The sequence below is a fragment of the Lissotriton vulgaris genome, chromosome 9 (assembly GCF_964263255.1).
Source record: "Lissotriton vulgaris chromosome 9, aLisVul1.2, whole genome shotgun sequence".
NCBI lineage: Eukaryota > Metazoa > Chordata > Amphibia > Caudata > Salamandridae > Lissotriton > Lissotriton vulgaris.
This window is the reverse complement of record NC_141697.1, coordinates 391690071-391708465: the sequence shown is the minus strand read 5'-3', so window position 1 is coordinate 391708465 and position 18395 is coordinate 391690071. Positions and strand designations below refer to the sequence as shown.

The following is an 18395-nucleotide window of genomic DNA, read 5'->3' as shown; positions in this document are numbered from 1 at the left end:
ACTTCTATTACCAGGTGAGTCCAGGTGAACAGAAGATATCGGAAGGGCTGGTGAGTGTGTGTTTATTTTTACAGTGATGGCAGGAGTAGCTTATCTGTTTGTTATGACAGAGAGTGTTTATGTAATCAGACTCTATTCTTTTCTCAACTTTTAAAAAAGATGACCTAAAGAATGAGTTAGCAAGAATACCTTGTCCAGCCTCGCTTTCTGTTAACTTTTCAAATTGATAGCTGCCTTCTTGAAAGAATGATGGATACAATTAAGGGTAGAATCAGAAGCGTGGGCCCAGTTCATCATACAAATCATGTATCTACCAAGGAGTTTGAAAACATCATTGAGGACCCTATGCAGTCACGTCTATCTACGGGCACCCCTGCTTCAAGGTAAGAAGCTGAAAAGAAGGCTTTTCTGTTTGTATTAATTATGCAGCCAGTGAGTAAAATATATGTTTTCTGGTGAGCCTATCTATAAACTCTTTACCTCAAATTAATCAACACTTCTCCAGTACTGGCATTATAATTCTGAAAGCTACTCTATGCTTTGAAGAGAGGAAGATGGCGTTGCCAGTCTTGGTAGACAGTTGAGAGTAAGGAAATTATATAGATGTTTCATAGGCTAAATTGCATTATGTACCTCTCTATAGGAAAGGCAAGCCAGTTGTGGCAGAAGCTGTTGTTGGAACTACTGTTTCTCTGGCTCTGTGGAGGAACACACTCAACAACTTGGTATACAAATTTATAAACAGGAAGAAGAGGTTCAATTTGATCTTATAGCCAGCCCTTGCAACACAATAATTTTGGAAATAAACTAGCTAGCCAAGCACAACCTGTAAATCAATTGAACTGCTATGACTTAATTCTTCGGGTATGAAATCGGTGTCTAGTCCTGTTTAGCACCCTTGGAAAGACTCAAAGAAATTCATAGTTTTTCAAATGCCCAGCGTACCTCTCACTTGGTAACACAGTTATCATCTGTTCTTAAGAAGTATAACGAACACCACGATTTTCTGTAAAAAGAAGTTAAAGGCCATTTGGTAGGATACATTTGCCATCACTTTCAGAAAGCGGCGTTGATGTTGACTTGCAGCGGCATCGTTGATGAGACCATGGTAGCGGTGTGAAACGAGGCAGTGTGAGTGCGGTATCCACAGGTCGCAGTGCAAGTAGCAGCTCGGTGGTGGCGGCGGGCATCGTCGCCGGTGAGACTAGGGTTGCGGTGCAAAGTAAGGCGGAGCCTTCAGGTGACGGAGCCAGCAGCAGCCTCGTTGACGGCGTCAGGTTGCTTTTTCCCTCTGTGGTAGCAGAAACACAGTTCCACATGCAGGTAACCAGGGGAAGGTGAAGTCTTTGCTGTTCCTGATACTTCTTGAACAGGGGGCAAGCTCTACCTCAAGCCCTTGGAGACACTCAGAAAAAGAAGTTTTAGAAAGTCCAGTACAGTCCTTTAACTGCCCAAGACAGAAGCAGCCACTGCAAATGGTAAGCAAATGGTCAACACAGCAAAGTGGTAGTCTCTCCTCACAGCTCCTACACCTTTTATTCATGACAGTTTCCTTGATCTCAAAGAGTTCCAAAGTCCTGGGGTCAGGCCCCCAATATTTATACCACATTTCCCCTTGAAGTTGGTACCAAAAAAGTTCCTATGGCATACATAAACCAGTTCTGCGTGGTCCAGGTCAGGTTCACTCCGGAAGAGGGAGACAGCTTTGTGAGAGGCAGCCACAATCCATTCAGGTGCTAGTGACAACCACCTCCCACTACTCTAAATACAGCCAGGTCTATTGAGTCTGGCGTATATCACCAAGAAAAGGCAGGACATAACTCTCTCTCCCCCTTGTGTCTGTCTAGTGTGAATACACAAATGGCAAAGGCACACAGGATGGTTAATCAAGAATAGGCCCACTTTTCAAAAGAGGCATTTTCAAACGCACAATAAAAAAATCATCTTCACTAAAAGATGCATTTTTAAATTCTGAGTAAGGTGTTACAAAGCAACTCCTCCCATGTTATCCTATGAGACAAATAGCCTTGCAATAGTGAAAAACGAAATGCATAGTATTTTGCTATAAGGACATGTAACACACCAGTACATGTCTTACCTTTCACCCACACTGCACCCTGCCCATACGGGTATCTTGAGCCTATCTTAGGGTTGTCTTATATGTTAGGAAAGGGTAGGTTAGGGCCTGTCAAGTGGGTGCACTGACCAGGTCAACATTGCAGTAAAAACTGTGCATAGTCATTGCAGTGGGCAGGTCTGAGACACCTTTGAAAGGCTACTTGGGTGGGTGGCAAAACCAGTGCTGCAAGCCCACTAGTAGCATTTGATTTACAGGCCCTGGGTACACACAGTGCATGGTCCTAGGGACTTACTAGTAAATCAAATACCCCAATCATAACAGGGTGTTCTGTATTTAGGTTTGCATTTTAGGAGAGGAGGGTAGGGGCAATGACTTTCTTGTGGGAGTCAGGGGCAGAACGCTTTCATAATCAGGTATTGATAATGTAGCCAACACTTACTGCAAAAAATACTCAAGGATCATGAACATGAGGAGGGATCAAATGAACAACTAATGGTTTATTCCTAAAGGACTTAAAGTAGTGACTGGAGTGGGAAACATCTATGCATATTAATCACACTTTGGAAGTCTGGTACATTCTGTGTGAAGTTTGAGAGTGAGCTAACAACAGATTTTGTGTGCGAAATGTGAGAAGGTTAGTCACTGTGAGAAAATTAGCCACTAGGCACACTTTTTGTTGCCATGGTTTGCTGCCCTGGTAGAGTGCTATGGCATAACAAATTGCTTCGTGGTATATTCTTAATCTTCTATATAGGGAAGACACTTGACTTAAATTTTCCAATGAGCATTGGTAAACTAGGACCACCTTAGCAAGATCTTTCATTAGTGTGAGGCAAGTTGCAAAATCCTACCATTGAAGGATGTACATAGCAAAACTTGTGTTACGTAATTGGAAAGTAGACACAGGATTGAGAGAAGGCCGCCTTCACTTGTATCCAAGAGGCAAGGTGCCATAGCTTTCTATGAGAATACCCGCGACCGTAAGTCTTCTTAAAACATGCGTCCAAGTTCCTGACAGAAATACTTATGGGAAACTAGGATGTTAACTGCGTATTAGTTGTGCAATTTCTAACCACATAGCCAATCAGCACTCTAAAACAGTGTAATAGTTATTGAAACACAATTGGGAGGATCACACAGAGTCGTGGTATATCTGCACCTCTCCTGTGCATGCAGATAAGCATGCAGATTAACCAAGTGAGGGAATTAAAATGACACATGCATGCTTCTCCTTATGAATAGTTTCTAGTAAGCAAAGAAACATGCAGTAAGGATTTTTCTGCTGATAGAATTGCATGTTACTTACTTTTCTAGTGCAGTTGGTGCATGTGAGAGTAGCATCACTGCGAAACTCAGCTGATTTGCTGTAGTGTCCTGGCCTGAGAAAATTGGAATAAATATTAACATCAAGAACAGAAAAATTGTTGCATCACAAACATTACATATTTACTAACTCTGCTTGTTGATGGAATAGTCTTTGGGTTGTGTTTTCTCTACCTTCATAGGGTTCAACTGTGAGTGCTCACATTAGAAAGAAAACATGCATGACCTGGTGCCATTTCAATTCCATTAAGTTGATGAATCTCAACACTTCAGTAGCTCCCTCAGAGTGAATGCTAATTAGTTCTGGCTTGAGTCTCAGGCAACTGGCCAATACAGTAGAGCACATAGGCCTCCCAGTTGCTTGTTAGGTCCACTTTGCTGCCTTGTACCATATAGGAAGGTGAGCAGAGCAAGTCAATATGAACTGCCATAATATACTTGACACACAACCTTGCTGTTGTGTGGGTGCAGCCATGACACACAAGCTAGAGGTGTTAATTTAGCCCTATAGAGTGATTTGCTTAAATGGCAGTACACAATCACAACATATCGAAATAAAGGTATCAGCGGATGGTTTTAGAAGGGCGATGAGCAATGGAGTGACATCATAGACAACATGAACCTTGTCAGAGTTGACTCGGATGTTTCACTGGACCTCTAAGTATGCATTGTTTACAACTACCTGTCTATAATTATTTATGCTCTTGAGATAATAAATAGACTAGGTAGCATCACTACTTGCAACCCTCCAGTAGCAATAATCATGAACACATTGAGAAATGGGAACATGCTAACTTCATATCCTACAGAGGATGACAAAATGGTAACATTGTTTACAAATGCCTGTAATTAAACCACTATATTAATGGCATAACCACTGGCTAGCTTCAAAGGTTGGCAAAACACGGAGACTCCCTATATGCATACACCTACTTGCTTATCTGTACAATCAACACTTGTGAAAAATAAGCACCTCCCAAATCCCTACAGGACATATGCCTTCACTGAAAAAGAAACATGTATTTTAGCCATAGAACGTATGCGAGGACCATGTGGTCCAATTTTGCTAGAATCTATTCTCTGATTTCCCTCACCTTCCCTTCAGTAAGGCATGGTCTGTGTTAGACAAACTATTTATTTGCCCTTTTAATCACAATCACTTTCCTTTCTACCTGTATGGAGGGGTTTTATCCTACTTGCTCATCAAGTGATGTCTAGAGAAGAACCACTGATATGCTGAAGGGCTGTTAACTACTTTTTTCCAGCAACATATAGCCTTCAATGTACTAAGGACCTGCTCCACTGAACCAGCTACAAGGCTTCTCTGAAGCTATACATTTCAACTTTGAAGAAGTTTTGTTAGATTGATGGGAATGGACTAACCAATGTCTTTATGACTTGAACGCCATGTCTCACTGCAGATCATAGACATGTATGTGTCATTTTAAATAGGTTTGGGTTTGGACAGCAACAGGAAGGTCCCCTGCATGATCAGAGAGCCTGCACCCCTGCTCTGAGCTATCACTAGACACATCTCTGATGTATTTTTGACCTTTTTGTCCTGAGTGTACATGACAATCATGCTTGCATGCTGAGCATTCTTTTTAGTTAGTGCCATTGAAATCCAATGTGGACATCTGTGATCTAAGGGGAGCATCAAGGATGCCCTCCATTGCAAGTGAGACTACTATCAGCTCGCCATATTTCTTGAGACTGGAAGCTTACATGTGCCTACTTGTGGCTAAGATACTAGTCTTGACATGGTAACGTTTTGTGAGCCTCATATAACTGGGTTCTTCACTACATTCAGCATGCATGCATCGTGTTTAGGTTGTAGTGTTGGATGGTAGCATGAGGGAGGAGTGTAGGTATCATGCGGGACTGTGGTCCTAGTGGAATCTTTCCTGATTTTCATTACAGACATGGTTTGCAAAATGGAGGAAGAGGTACCCTGCCAGAAAAGAGGACTGTGATGCCTACAATTGTGTAGCCTTTGTGTAGGAGGGATGGAGACAAGTGGTTCTTTAAAAAGCTGTGTTCAGGCTTTGTCCTGCCTTTTGTCCTCCCTTAACAGTACGCTCAATTAGGTATGATTTAAGGGTGTGGGAAGCCAGAGATGGCAGTCTCTTTAGAAATACAAGGTCAGCTATTGGTCAAGGCTTTTGCTTTAGTTCCCCATGAGATGTCATTCCCGATAAGATGAGAGGTGCAAGGTGCAAAGGCTGTTCTCTTCTTTTGTGCCTATGTTCTGTATGTCCCCTTCTTGTCTGACATCACTTGAAAACAAAGAGCGTCCGGTTTAACCAAGAATGAATGTATGAAATAGTTGACCATGCCTGATGGGTTTCAAAGTGGCGATGAGGAAAACACAGTTCCTGCCTAGTATACCAGTATAATAGAGGGGCTAATCAAGCAGTCCTTTCTTCAGGACTTCCAGCTGAGCACTGGATGCATTAATCCATGGTAGTGGGGAAATCAATGAGGCCCATGGATGGTATCCCAGATAGGCAACAAAATAAGTTAATTCCTTGGATCAGGACCTGTCTTGTTGGCAAAGAGTGGAGTAATGGGGGCTTGCCAGAGACGTCTGTTGTGGTGGAGGAGCTGCCAGAAGTAAATGGACTGAACATGCCTGGCAGCAACAACTGTGCAGCTTTGTATTGGGGAGGAGCAGCGCTGCTGGAGCCCGCAATGAGTCCTGCACCCCTGACCACAAGTGCACATCCCTGGTCACCACCACTGGAACTTGAGGTACTGCTAAGGAGTTTTCTGCAGGCTGCCGGCTTCAACTTCGAGGAACCTGAGTTGTGAAACTTGACCGTCACCTGTTGCAGGTCCTGACTGAGCCCAGAGGCATGCTGCACCAAGTCAAGACTAAACAAGATTTCTCAGTTGTACCCTGAAACTAAATTGTGCATGGCGATTGCAAGTGCGCTTGTGAACCTTCTTTTAAGCCATACTGGTATATGTGCCAGGCATCCTAAAGCACGGATGCTAATGTCAACTTTAAACCAACAATGGGCTCCTGCTATCTCATTAAGAAACCTGTGTACAGGCCGGACTTATTGTTTGAGAAGGACCTTTGCTAGCCTGTGAAGCTGAGACCTATGGTTGCTCCCCACATCAACTGCAACCATATATCTCATGAAAAACAGGGCCCAAACGCTCGGGTTTGAGTTTGAAGCAGCTGCACAAGTTGAAGGTAAGACAGCCACAGAGTTAGCAGGGACTGTATTCTAAACACTGCTAGAGACTAATTTTTAAAGGGCAAGTGCCTGATGGGAGATAGATGACCGCAGCATCACTGAAACACAAAGAAGCTACTCATCGGACCACAACTGAGGCTGTACCTGTCTAGATTTCTCTGAGTGTTTTTGCTGTTGCCAGATACATTGGGCTCAAGCAGTGAGGAGGAAGGACCCTCAAATGCAGATCAAATAACCCACACTCCTCATAGTAACTATGGTAATTTTTTAGATCATCGCCAGAGGAGGGGAACAAGGATAAATCAAGGACAGGGGAGAGGTCAATATCAGCGGAATCCCCCCCAAGAATACCAGCAGATTCCCCCCCAGGAGTATCTCAAAACTTGCAACCAAAGGTATTGGTGCCAGAATGTGAGGTAAACAATGCTATCTCCATCATGAATCTACCAGACAGGGCTCTCACCAAAGATTAAATAGAAGTATTAGGTAGAGGTTTTACATTTGCACTTACAGCGAAAGTTGACAAGTTCACCCCTGAAAAGGATCTGAATGAATTTTTAGAAAAATAAGATTAACTCAATTTTTTTTAAATACGGACTATGTAGCTCCAGAAAATATCTCAGGACTGAGAGGTAAATCTTCCTTTACACCGCTACAGATTTGGTGTGTAAAAATTGTTTTAACACACTGTAGATACCAAAATAAAAGGAATTATGAGAGATGCCTTCCCAGACTCTAATAATATGTCGGGCAACCTTTGAGTAGCATTGAAAGCACTGAAGGAAGATATCAGCTTAACAATCAAGATGGTTGATAAGGGAGGTGGGATGGTTGTTTTTAACAGAGAATGATGGCTCTGCTAAGTATAGCAGACCATTATATAAGAGTACCACACTCCCAATTAGAATCTCTGAAGAGACAAGTTAAAGAGATCCTCCATGAGGTAGAGTCTAACAATTGGGTTAGTGAGGTGGAACTTACATTTCTCACAAATGACAATGCAATAACCCCTGCGATCTATGGACTGTCAAAGATCCATACGGATCCCCCCCACTCCATGCGACCAATAGTGAGTGGCATTGGTTCCCTTCTGGAACCTTTTAGACAGTATGCTGATTCATTCTTGAAGCCATTAGTAGCTAAACAAAAATCATATGTGAGGGATTCGGCACACATAATCTCTATGGTCGAGGGCACCAGCTTCAATGAACATAACCAGTGGGTGGTGACCCTCGACATAGAAGCACTCTATACAAACATCCCTCAAGATGATACGATTAGAGTTGTTAGTGAATGATTGACACCAGAGGTTGTGAGAGGTGCCAATGCACACTTTATCATCAAATGCATGACTCTTGTACTCAAGAACAATATGTTTCTGTTTAAGGAAGATCTCTATCTGCAAAGCAAAGGCACAAGCATGGGGGCTACCTGTGCGCCGAGCCTGGCATGTTTGTATGTGGGTAGCTATGAGGATAAGCATATACACAATGAAACTGCGCCATTTTACGAAAACATCTTGATGTGGCACTGCTTCATTGATGATATCTTCTTCAATTGGGCCGGTGAAGAGACTGCACTTCTCGAATTCTTGGAGTGGTTAAATCAGGGGGATCCTAACAAAATCACAGCCCAATATGACAATGAGGCAGTCAACTTCCTTGATATTACGATTAAAAGTACATGTGGCATCCTCACTGTGGAACTTTATACTAAGCCCCCAGACAAGAACACACTCTTGCATTACAGGAGTTACCATCCTCGAGCCCAAAGGGACAATATACCCTTTGGTCAATTTCTCTGCTTACGGAGAAATTGTACCTCTCTGGAAGATTTTTACAAGCATGCGGAAAATCTTAAAAGTAAATTTCTGGATCGTTGGTATCCAAAAAAACTTGTAAAACAGTCTTTTAAGCTGGCCCGGTTTTATAAGCGTGAGAGTATGCTTGAGCGTAATCACCTTGAAGAAAAGAAAAAAGATGAGACTAACGAAAAAAGGCTAGTGTTTGTGACACAATTCTCAAGCATCAGTAATAAAGTTCAGAACGCGGTTAATGCGAACTGGAGCATTCTTAACGAAGGTCAAGAAACTAAACTTCCCCAACCCCTGGGTACATTTAAGAGGAACGATAATATCAGGAAGAATTTGGTGCACACATATAGGAACAACAGACCCCAAACACAGTTAACACTACAAATGGACAGGGCATTAGGTAACTATAAGTGTGGTATGTGGAGTGTTTGTGACCATTGTTTGGTCGCCAAATCAGTTACCCACAATGGCTTCACTATGACGGCCAAGAGTGAAAGTAATTGCAGAAGCAGCAATGTTGTCTACCTTTGCGCTGCCCTTGCGGGCTAGCGTATGTGGGTGAGACGGCTAGCTAACTGAGATTACGCATGCTTGAGCATAGGTCAGCTCTGAAAACTAATAAACACAATGCCCCCCTTGTGGAACACTACAGGTCAGCCAAACATAAATTCACCGACTTTGAGTGGTATGTAATTGAGAAAATCACAGGCAATACAAGAGGTGGAAATATGGAGATTAAAAGAAAGAATCGCGAACAAAGGTACATTTCCTGCCATAACACCATTGAAAAGGGATTACATTTGAAAGAAGAATGGATGAGACTTGTAGGATAAGTAGTAAAATAAATATATATATATATATGTTAAGCCCCTTCATTTAACAAATCTCTTTGTCATTGGTTACAGCCTCAAGGCCGTTTGACCGATGTGCAACTAATCCCATCCGTGGGACTCCTTTAAAATATGAATAAATCTAACTAATATTGTATAGAATACTGTGATAGGTCTATCTGAACTTGTATGTGTCCCTATCATTGTACGATTGACCATTATGTATCTTTGTGGAGGCGATATATGTATACATTCTTCAGCTTTTTAAATTGCATGCAACTGCAGACACTGACCAGACTCCAACTGAGGCAAGACACTTTCGTGCGAAAGGTCCAGGATTCAGTCCGCTCTGACTTACAGTCTCGCCTCCGCTTCGGAAACAATCAAACAAGTAAATAACACACCGAAAAAACATAATTTTGTCTTCGTACGGTTCCCCAGTTTTTTCTTAGTGGTGCACACTCATACCACAGTTATGAGGTCCTGATGAGAACCCCTCCACTCAGCAAGGGTTCGAAACGCGTAGACCGCCTATGCACACCATAAGAATGTCATCATCCATATAGCTCATTTTGATTTGACAAATATTATACATTTACCAAATAGGTCTCTTTGGTGTTTGTGAAAACAATCAATTTGTGACATTTGAAATTGTAAATATTGATCCCTGTATGTATGGTATGTGTGAGAGAGTGAGATTTGAATGAGAAAGTTGATCAACCACGGATGTTTGTTTTGCTCCTTTATTATTGTGCACTATTTTATGTCAATGTCATTTTTATGAAATTTGTATTTCGTACTGTTTGGTTTTTGATAATTGTTGTGAAATGTTTGGTGAACCTTAACCAACGAATATGTTGAAAAATCTTAATGAATAAAAAATATGATTCATGCTTGACAACTGGTCCAAACTCGCACTTAGTTTAATTCTTTGTGCGTAGTAATTAATTTCCTTCTTGAATTAGACATTGCAGTATTGGCTTCTGTTTTGTTGCTTATTGGCCTTACTGTGGGGAGCCCACACCCAGTGTTGTTTTCTCATGTGACTGTTGAACAGCATGTTCCACTGCTATATATAAATGGCGGTGTTTTTAATTCAATGGTGACCTTGTCTTTATTGAACCAATTAGAAATGGTTCTTACTTAAATGTTTTATAATGAACAATCATGGGGGGTGAGTTACAAGTTAGATGTGGTGTGGTGAAGTGATGCCATGAGTAAGAGGGTACAGGAACACCTCTATAGGGAATATACGGAATTGCCATGTAATTGTTGTTTTGAATATAAAGCACTTGTTGATATGTTGCCCGGTGATGTTAGATCACCCCACTCTCAATTAAATGTGTAAAAGATTATTTTTGGTATATCGTGGCAATATGTTTAGACATAGCAACTTGCACTAAATGAGCACTATTATATTAAAGCTGTGGTATTATTGGGTTGTAATTGTGAAATATTTATGTTTTGTTAGATATACTTATTGATCTTAATGAAGGAACAGTATTTATTCAAGTCCTGAAGAAGGTGACATTATCAAGTTGGTCCCACCGAAACGCATTGACTCCCAATATCCTTGTTAAATTCGAATTGGGACATGAAACAGAGGCCAGATTCCACTGCCCCTTGCCTTGTTTACAACTATTTAGAATGAACCTTCCAAAGGCACAGTTGATTTGCCTTCTCTATGATCCTTCCATGCAATATTTAAGTCTCGTTTTATTCATGTATTGTTCCATGTAGGATATATGTATTGAAGTATCTGTTTGCCTTTCACAACTAGAGTGAAATTAGTGAAATGTTTTTATGATGTATTTTATTTAAGGATTTGATATTGTGATTTTTTTACCTCGATGTTTCATTAAATGTATATTTTTTTATTATTGTTTCTCTGTATTACATATGGAGGTGTTCCAAGCATAAAATATATCTGAGTGACAGCATTGTGAGTGAATGGAGTAAATTGAAACTTGTAAGTCCAAAAGGAATCTTTTTATTTGCTTGCTAACATAGAATTGACCAGAATTGTGTGATGTTGCCATGATTGTGTATGCATTCCGTATTATATTTTTGTGTAGTGTTAAGTATCAGTGTATTAAAATAAGTTTACTTTATAAGTAAAAGAATACTAAAAGTCCTTAACACCACACCACCTCCCTGAGTAAGCATCGGGCTTCTTGCCTCGCTACCTTAAGAGTCAAGAGCTAAAAGGGTGTCCAGTTTTCAGGACACCAGAGGCCAACCCCAGAATGCCAGAAGTGAAAGAGGTCAATCACCTTGACTGAAACCTGGTAACCACTGACCTTCCTGCCGTTACCAAACTCGTGGAAGAGGTGTGGCGCAGTGGCCAGGGCGACTGATGCTGGACGCTGGGGGTCGCGGTTCGATCCCCGGCTCCGGTGGCAGGGGTCTGCCCAGCACCATGTGACTCTGGCAATAGCTCGCTTAATCTTCCCGACAGCCCCAGCGCCTTGACCCTGCGGGTAATTGTTTGCGCTTTACAAAATACTGGACATTTAACCAATTCTGACTGCTAGCATTCTGATTCATGCAGATCAGCTATAGTAATCCTAAACATTATTTGTATGTATTCATTGAATCTAATGAAAATAAGATATGATTTTAATAGACCATATACAATGCTCAAATGCTTGGTGTATTATAACCTTGAAGCAGAATCCTGCAAGAGGACATATTTATTAAAGTATGGTAACTGAAACATGTTTGTAACTTTTAAAGCAACTGATGACCCTGAGTCTCTCTAAAGGGGATGGGCTCTAGAAAATCTCAAATTTGCTTTGTTGGGTATCAGGTGGAAACAGCAGCATACAGCAATAAACCGGGAAGGAACAGCTGTACACCTCTGGAGAGGAGTTAAGTGACTGTTCTACATTTTCAGTAAAACTGCTTTCTGCCATAGTACTCTGAAGGCACAGCATCAGACGGATAAGGCTCAAAGAGCATGGTGCATTAGCTAATATACTGGAGGGTAAAGAACATGAATTTTAAGGACCTGACATGCAGGCTATTCATAGTAATGATGCAAATCTGGAGTTAGAGTGGGTACTTAGTGTGGATGGTGACCCTCCATGTCAAACATCAAGGAAAATAATTATATATTCAGAACCTCGCAAAACAAGAAACATGTCTCCTGGCCGCAGGTATGCAGCTTGGGCATAGCCCCTTTCCTGCTTTCAGTAATTTACAATAATCCCCTTACACCTTCTCATCACCTCTGCTTTTCAGGACCTTCAGCATCCAACTTTCTCTGAAGAGGGCATGATGACCCAATATCCACTCAGTCGCAGTCTGTGACTGCATTTTCTGATCTGACACATCACTGACTGATGTCAGCAGGAACACGCCTCCGAGACACAGCAGCCAGCAAGAAGACTCTCATCCAACACTCTCCTCTGGCCTTTGATCAGCTGAAAGGGTGATTAACCTACCACCCTACATGTTCAATTGTTATGTAGTGTTTTGATCCTAACAAAATGATTGTTATAGGATTGACATTTCTAGATTTGTAATGCTTGTACTGTTTTCTCTGCATCCTTTTCACCCAAAGGACAACCCAACGCCCAACAGATTATAATATGGAGAGCATGCAAAATATATTTGACATAGCAGACATGTCCCTAAACAAATACATTGACATCAGGCTACCTTGACTCTGATGAATAGGAACACATAGATCCTACAAGTGAAAACGGTATATATATATGTAGTAATACCTTATTCGATATATTCATATCACAAAAGTACAAACATTACAAAGCTAACCATAAAACCAATTTACAAAGTATTACATCCATTGTATCTTAAAAGAGATTAAAATCCAAATAGATAAAACCAGTGTACAAAATATTACATCCATTTCATCTTAAAAAGGTTAAAATCCCATACAATTATAGAAAGGTAATTACAAAAGCCTATGGTGTATCTTTAATAATATTACTATATCTAGAGGTCATGGGAGATTGATTTTGGTATTACCTAACAGCCTGGTCCGTATGAAGCAAGCGCTAGCAAGATACTTTGCAACCCCGCAGACAATATACAAAGATGTTGTCTCAGTTAAGAGAATACGTAATGCAATTCTGAAATCTCTAACTCCCAACTCCCTACACACGGGTTTTAACCATTTTGATGTAGGATGTTTGTAAGCCTTACAAGCAAACAAAAAATGTGATAGAGATTATTTTATGCATGGGCAGCCTGGACAAGTAACATCATGGTCCCTCACTCCTTTTCACCCCTCTGTAAACTTTTTAAGGGGAAGTATACCATATCTCATCTTCAAGAAGAGGGATCTATGTCTTGAGATTTGAATAATATCCAAAAACGGCTCTAACTTCCTGGTTGGCTTGTGTTCCAGGAATTGGTTAGTCAACCCCCACTTTGTGCTTTTTAGGTCCTCAGCCTCCACCCACTACCAATATATTTTTTTAACAATTTGTTTATGAGGTGGTGACTGGGAAATCCAAAATTCAACCATTCCTAAACTCACCACCAACTGCCTCAATTTGTTGAGCCAATTTGTCTTTTTTGAGGCATTCAATTTAATCAGCTTGTCCAACACTAAAGCATATTTCGCCAATTCAGGTGTCCTTCTCAGGCTCACCCAAAATAGCAAAGGGCGGAGACGTACTATATCTGCAATTGATCGTTTGCCCATGTCGTTAAAGAGGGGTTTTAAAGGGGTCGAGTGGGGGAGCGAAACTAAGTCGGTCACAAACTTATTCTCAGCTCTTACCATGTCCACTATGTTCTCTCCACCCCACAATTCAGAGCCATAAACCGCCAAAGCTAATGCCTTACCCTTATAAACTGCAAGGGCCGGTGCCATTGGCCTGCTAATACACAAGCGCTGGTTCCTCAGAATAACTCCGGAAACCCTTCTGAGATTTAGGATAATTTTTGCTACGTGGGAGTCCCATTTCATGTTATTACTCAGCCTGACTCCCAAGTAGTCAAATTCATCCACCACCTCCAGCGCCGCCCCATGTAACGTGAGATGAACTTTCCTGGTCTTTTTTTTTAGGATAGCACCATCAGCTTCATTTTAGTTGTGTTAACAGTTAGCCCTCGCTCATCACAAAACAAACTAAAGAGATCAAGCAATTTCTGTAGACCCGACAGTGTTTAGGACATCAGGAGGGCGTCGTCAGCAAAGAGGAGGGTAGGTGTTTTCTCTCCGGCCAGGATTGGGGCATCCGCAGGGTCCTCCCTCAGATGGTCTACCACCCCATTGATAAAGAGGGAGAACAATGTCGGAGCCATCACACAGCCCTGGCGAACCCCTCTGTTTACTGACACTCTCCCTGTCAGCTGTCCTTGGCTCCCCCACCGGATTCTGGCAAAATTGTCTTCATGGAGCCTGACAATGAACTCCAAGAGGCGGCACAGAGACCCCATGTCCAGCAGAACCTTCCAGAGTTTATATAACCTTCCTAGAGTAATATATATATATTTTTTTTCTAGTCTACACAAACAGTACACATTCTTTAAAAACCCCAGGGCACCATTGTGCATACATTATGGTACCAAAGTTATATAGGGTGCCATGAATTACCACTTTAAGAACACATCCTTACCAAGTGATGGTGACAGCTTGCTCTAAACTAACAGAACATATTAGACATACGTGCTGCTACTACCACTTGCACAACACTGCATAAAAGCCATAGAGTTGGGTAAACTTAGCTGTTGCACCAACATATCTGAATATCCATAAAAACCTACAGATCAACCAATCAGAATATGTTAAGTTCAATGTATCGTTTCCTCATGCACAAAACATTGCTTCCTATCCTAAATGAGAAATGGACAAGTAGGCATCCAACACATAGAAATAAACAGTAAAGTCTGTAGTCGCAGAAATCCATACACAAAATACACAACATCGATTCATTACATAATCTAGAAGGTCACTATTTAATATAGGATATTACTAAAGAAACACACGCTGCTCTATGCTACCTTAGCGAGTCCCCATCAAATAAGATTCATTATTAAACAACAGCGGATAGCTAAACACAATATCTGTTGGCCACGTTGAATGGCCAAGGGGAAAACTAGATAAAGTGAGATTGGGGCATGCAAATGGAAGTCATGCCCTACACAAAAGCTTATAACACAGTGGTATTCAAACTTTCTCATGCTGAACACCCCCTCACTGTTGAAAAAAATATCACCAGGGCCCTCCCTCAATTTTTCACAATTATTCTATTCTATTATGTGGCAATGTTTAAATATTATAGACGTATTTAAACATTGCAGTTAAGTTTTGTTACCGTTTTACAAATGCAATAAATACATGATTGCCAAACATACTATTCTAGTCGGGCAGGCATTTCTAACGTGTAAAAGTATCTACAGTGTGATTATTAGAAATGGGGGTAGGGTGTTAAAGAATATTTGGAGTCCCTTTCTTTTTGACACCTTCTCCCAGCCAGAATATAAATGACAACACTTGTTGGTGGTGGCCGCTAATTTTTTTCTGCTGAAAACAAAGGACTTTTATCAGCATAATGCTTCTTTTGGCCAGAGCCTGTCCCCCCCCCCCTCCTCCCCCCCCCCCAGGATCACTTGAGCCCCATAAGTTGAAGACCCCCCCTGTATGACATACCATAACATAAGTTGCTTTCCATTCACATAGCAAAGAGAGAAATATCAATAAACAATAATCTAATAATCTTAAACTCATTGACTATTGTGATTACAAACCAGCAGAAACTGATAACACAGTGCATTATATTAAATTAAATTAAGTCACTAACCAGCAAGAAAGAACGTAACAAAGTTGTCCAACATAGTTTCCTCGTCACAATATTCTTCCAAAGCTGTAGGAACAAGAAATAATTGGGTAACGATCAAACACAGCTGTAGTTTTAAAAAACAGTACATATTAGATTTAGTAAAACCAACCAGTTATTAAAATTAACCAACATGATTATGGGAGATTACACTTTTGTTTGTTCTAGATTCAAAGGAATTGGCTGGTCTGATTTTTTTGTGTGAAGATATATTTCCAGTCCGCAAACTGAACAAAAGTCAAGAGAAAGGTAAACTTGCATTTTTGTTTAGTTTTACTATTTTTTAGCAATTCAAAAACTACAAGTTTGTCCTATTTATATGCAGAGTTCTCGACCCCAATTTTACAGTCATAAATGTACTATTAGTAAAATTAAATGGGTACTTTGTGCACGTCTTGAACTGTTGCCTTGTCTTTCATGGGTCTATATGAACTTATCCATGACAGAGGTTTTTTCTTTTACAGTGAGCTACTATATCCCTATAATGCCCCCATTCTCAGCATGGAAAGGTATTTACTGCTGTCTTTGAATGAAGCAAATGTACATATGTGTCCAGGGTAGGGATCTATCTAGAAGTGTAGATGATTACACAAAGATTACTAAATAGTTGGTGCTTAGATACTTTCGAAGGGTGGCTGTGGACAATGCCCCTTTTAGCGCAGTCACCTTCATCTGTTGATCAATTGTATTGCTGGTTTGCAGACTCTGTACATTGGGACACTATTGTCCACTGCCAAGTGTATGTGCCCTGACCCCTAAAATATGTAGAAATTGGATGATCCTTGATTGGCACATTTAACTCTCCAATGAGGCCATAATGTATGGGGCAGAAACTAGATGTGTCATGAAAAGTTAAATGTCACCTGTGGACTGCAGCACTTAGTGGCTTTAGGCCTAACTTGGATCCTTAATGCTGCAGTTGAAACCTGCAGCAAAACCTGTAAAATAAGTGTTAACAGGGGAAAAGCCTTCCTTTTAAAAATTATGTTTCCACATGTTTGCCTCGTCGTCCATAAGTATGGTGTTTGGTAGTTAAAAATGGGACATGTAGAAATGGAATGTTACCATATCTCTGCAGTAAAAAGCCCCACCCCCCAAAAAAAACTATTTTAACTGGAAAGGCTCTGGCTGTCTTAGGAGAAGACTAGACTGCAGATTAAAACATTCATTATGATATTTTGGGATTGGAACCATCTAAGATAATAGTTCAACCACTATTTTTTAATATTCAATAAGAGCCCAATTCAATGGTGAAGTTGTGGTGTTAATAAATATTTAGAAAAGTAGATTTTAGAAGGATAACCTTTACCTGCCTGGAGGTCTTAAAAGCTTATTTGTGGCATGGCTTCAGCGCCACCTAAGATGGCGACCTGACAGGGAGGCTTTGGTATATCCTGGACTTGTTTCAGTTCCTTTAGTTTTCCAGAAATTTTGGCCTGCGATGAGGGAGAAACATAGGGAACTGCTGTGCACCGTGTCTGGTCTTGTCATGGACTCCTCATACGTAGTGGCCGCCATTTTCTTTTCTTCTCTCGATGATGAGAGGGAATTGAGAACACTGATGGGAGCCTTGGGGAGTGTGTAAGGTATTAATTACTTTGGAATTCATGAAGAACTGCATTTAGGAGAAGCTGCAGTTTCAACTGAGACTGTTGAGGGTTTTATTTTCTAGGTGGCATCCACACTGCTGTGTGGAGTGTTGTTGCAGTGTTCTATGACTGGGCTCTGTGGGACTACTCTACTATGGCAAATTCTATCGCTTGACAGGTCCTTCTTTTTCTATCTGATGTGTAACTGGAGTGGCTTTCTATTGGATTTGCTGCATAATAATAAATAGTGCGGTACTGGTGGAAAATATGCCTCAGCCTTCACTATGAGTTTCTTGGCATGTTTTTCTTTTTTCCTATGGGAAGGTTAAGGAAGCCGCATTTTGTTTTTGCTCCCAAAACATATTCCTCTTATACAGTGAGTGTTAGCTCTGCTGTTTCTGCTGCGAGGGAAGTGTTGGATGATTCTTTGAAAACTCTCTGTGAAATGGCTACTTCTTCTGTGCTGTTTCTCTACAATCCTACACACGTAAAGATCCATCCCCTTCTTCCATCTCCAAGAATTTGAAACAGGATCCTCCTTCACCTGAAAAATGTGTCTCTCCTATTTTTTTAGAATTGCTGCTGGAAGAGATTCGTGCTCTACGTCCTTTTGTAGAGGAGACTAATAACAGGATGCAACGTTTAGATGACAAATGGTCAGCGGTGGAGGGGCGTGTGTCTATGGTGGAAGACAGGTTTTCTGGCTTAAACAGCACACAGAAGTTCTGGTAAACAGAAA

At 41.0% G+C, this 18395-nt stretch overlaps 1 protein-coding gene across 1 annotated transcript in view; it reads right to left on the bottom strand.

Moving 5' to 3' along the window:
* The window catches only part of LOC147690172 (cholesterol 24-hydroxylase-like), a 275267-nt gene that overhangs the window by 57461 nt on the left and 199411 nt on the right, over window positions 1-18395 (bottom strand). The window contains exons 9-10 of the mRNA XM_086937765.1: window positions 16032-16094; window positions 3387-3459 (exon numbers count right to left, since the gene is read on the bottom strand). Of these exons, the coding sequence (XP_086793891.1) occupies window positions 3387-3459; window positions 16032-16094 (136 nt within the window). The remainder of the gene's footprint in view (window positions 1-3386; window positions 3460-16031; window positions 16095-18395) is intronic.